The sequence below is a fragment of the Pyrgilauda ruficollis genome, unplaced genomic scaffold (assembly GCF_017590135.1).
Source record: "Pyrgilauda ruficollis isolate IOZ18807 unplaced genomic scaffold, ASM1759013v1 scaffold258, whole genome shotgun sequence".
Lineage (NCBI taxonomy): Eukaryota > Metazoa > Chordata > Aves > Passeriformes > Passeridae > Pyrgilauda > Pyrgilauda ruficollis.
The window spans coordinates 73614-74906 of NW_024523911.1; the positions used below are offsets into that span (position 1 = coordinate 73614).

At 73.8% G+C, this 1293-nt stretch overlaps 1 protein-coding gene across 1 annotated transcript in view; it reads left to right on the forward strand.

The window, feature by feature from the left end:
- Window positions 1–1293, forward strand: part of ANKRD39 (ankyrin repeat domain 39) — a 3017-nt gene extending 1724 nt beyond the window's left edge. The window contains exons 3-4 of the mRNA XM_041471184.1: window positions 226–429; window positions 806–1293. Of these exons, the coding sequence (XP_041327118.1) occupies window positions 226–429; window positions 806–943 (342 nt within the window). The 3' untranslated portion in view covers window positions 944–1293. The remainder of the gene's footprint in view (window positions 1–225; window positions 430–805) is intronic.

Below are 1293 nucleotides of genomic sequence, written 5' to 3' on the forward strand. Positions count from 1 at the left end.
CGGGCGGGGTACACGGCACTGGTACACCGGGGGTACCGGGGGCACGGGGGGCACCGGGGTCCTGACCTGACCGGGCACATGGCCCTGGCACCGGGGTCCGCACTGGGTACGCGGCCCTGGCCCGGGGGTCCCGGGGTCTTTGGGGTCGGTCCTGCCCGGGGGCACGGCCCTGGCGCGGGGGTCCCGGGGGTGGCGGGCAGCGCTGAGGCAGCGCCGTGCCCGCAGCACTACGCCAGCCGGAACGGGCACCTGGGCGTGTGCCGGCTGCTGCTGGAGCGCGGCGCCCCGTGCGACGCCCGCACCCCCGGCGGAGCCACCCCGCTGCACCGCGCCTGCTACTGCGGGCACCGCGCCGTCACCGAGCTGCTGCTGGCGCACGGAGCCGACCCCGCCGCCGCCGACGGCGACGGCAAGACCGGCCTGCACAAGGTGGGCACCGCGGAGAGCCCAGAGTGGGCGGGGGGCACGGGGGATGGCAAAGTGGGGGGCACGGGAGGGTCCCCGTGCCAGGTGAGGGCACGGTGGGGGAACCCAATTCCCAAAGTGGAGGGGGCACAGGGCATCCCCTGCCCGAATTTGAGGGGGCACAGAGGGGTCCTCTGCCCAAATGAGAGGGGGCACCCCCTGCCCAGAGCGGGTGGGGGGCACGGGGGGACCCCAATGCCAGGTGGGGGCACCCCGTGCTCAAATCGGGTGGGGGGCACGGGGCTCCTCCTCCCGCAGGGTGCCCGTGGGTGGCTCTCGGGTGCCCGTGGGTGGCTCTCCGGTGCCCGTGCCCCCCGGCGGTGACACCGGTGCCCCCCAGGCCGCCGAGCAGGGGCACCGCGAGCTCTGTGCCCTCCTCCTGCGCCAGCGCCCGGCCCTCGCTGCGCTCCGCGATGCCAGGGGCCGCAGCCCGCGGGACGGGGCGCACCCGGCCGTGCGGGACCTGCTGGACACCTGAGGGGACACGGAGGCGACAGCCGCGCCCGGGCACTGTCGCGCTCCCGGTGCCCGGCCCGGTACCGCCGCTGCTACTTCCGTGTCCCGCCCCACGCCCCGCGCTCTCAACCAATCACCGCCCGTCTTTCCCCGTAGCCCCGCCTCCCCTCCCTACAGCCAATCACCACGCGCGGTGCATTTAGGGGGCGGGGTTTCGCGGTGTAAACAGCCCCCGCGGGTGGGGGGGATTTAAAGGCGCCGCGACCTTTTTAACCGGGCCCCTCCCCCGGTAACCGGGACCCCTGCGCGGCACCGAGCACACCCAGGTACAGATATAGAATTTTTATTAACCCTTCTGACAAAAAAAAAAAA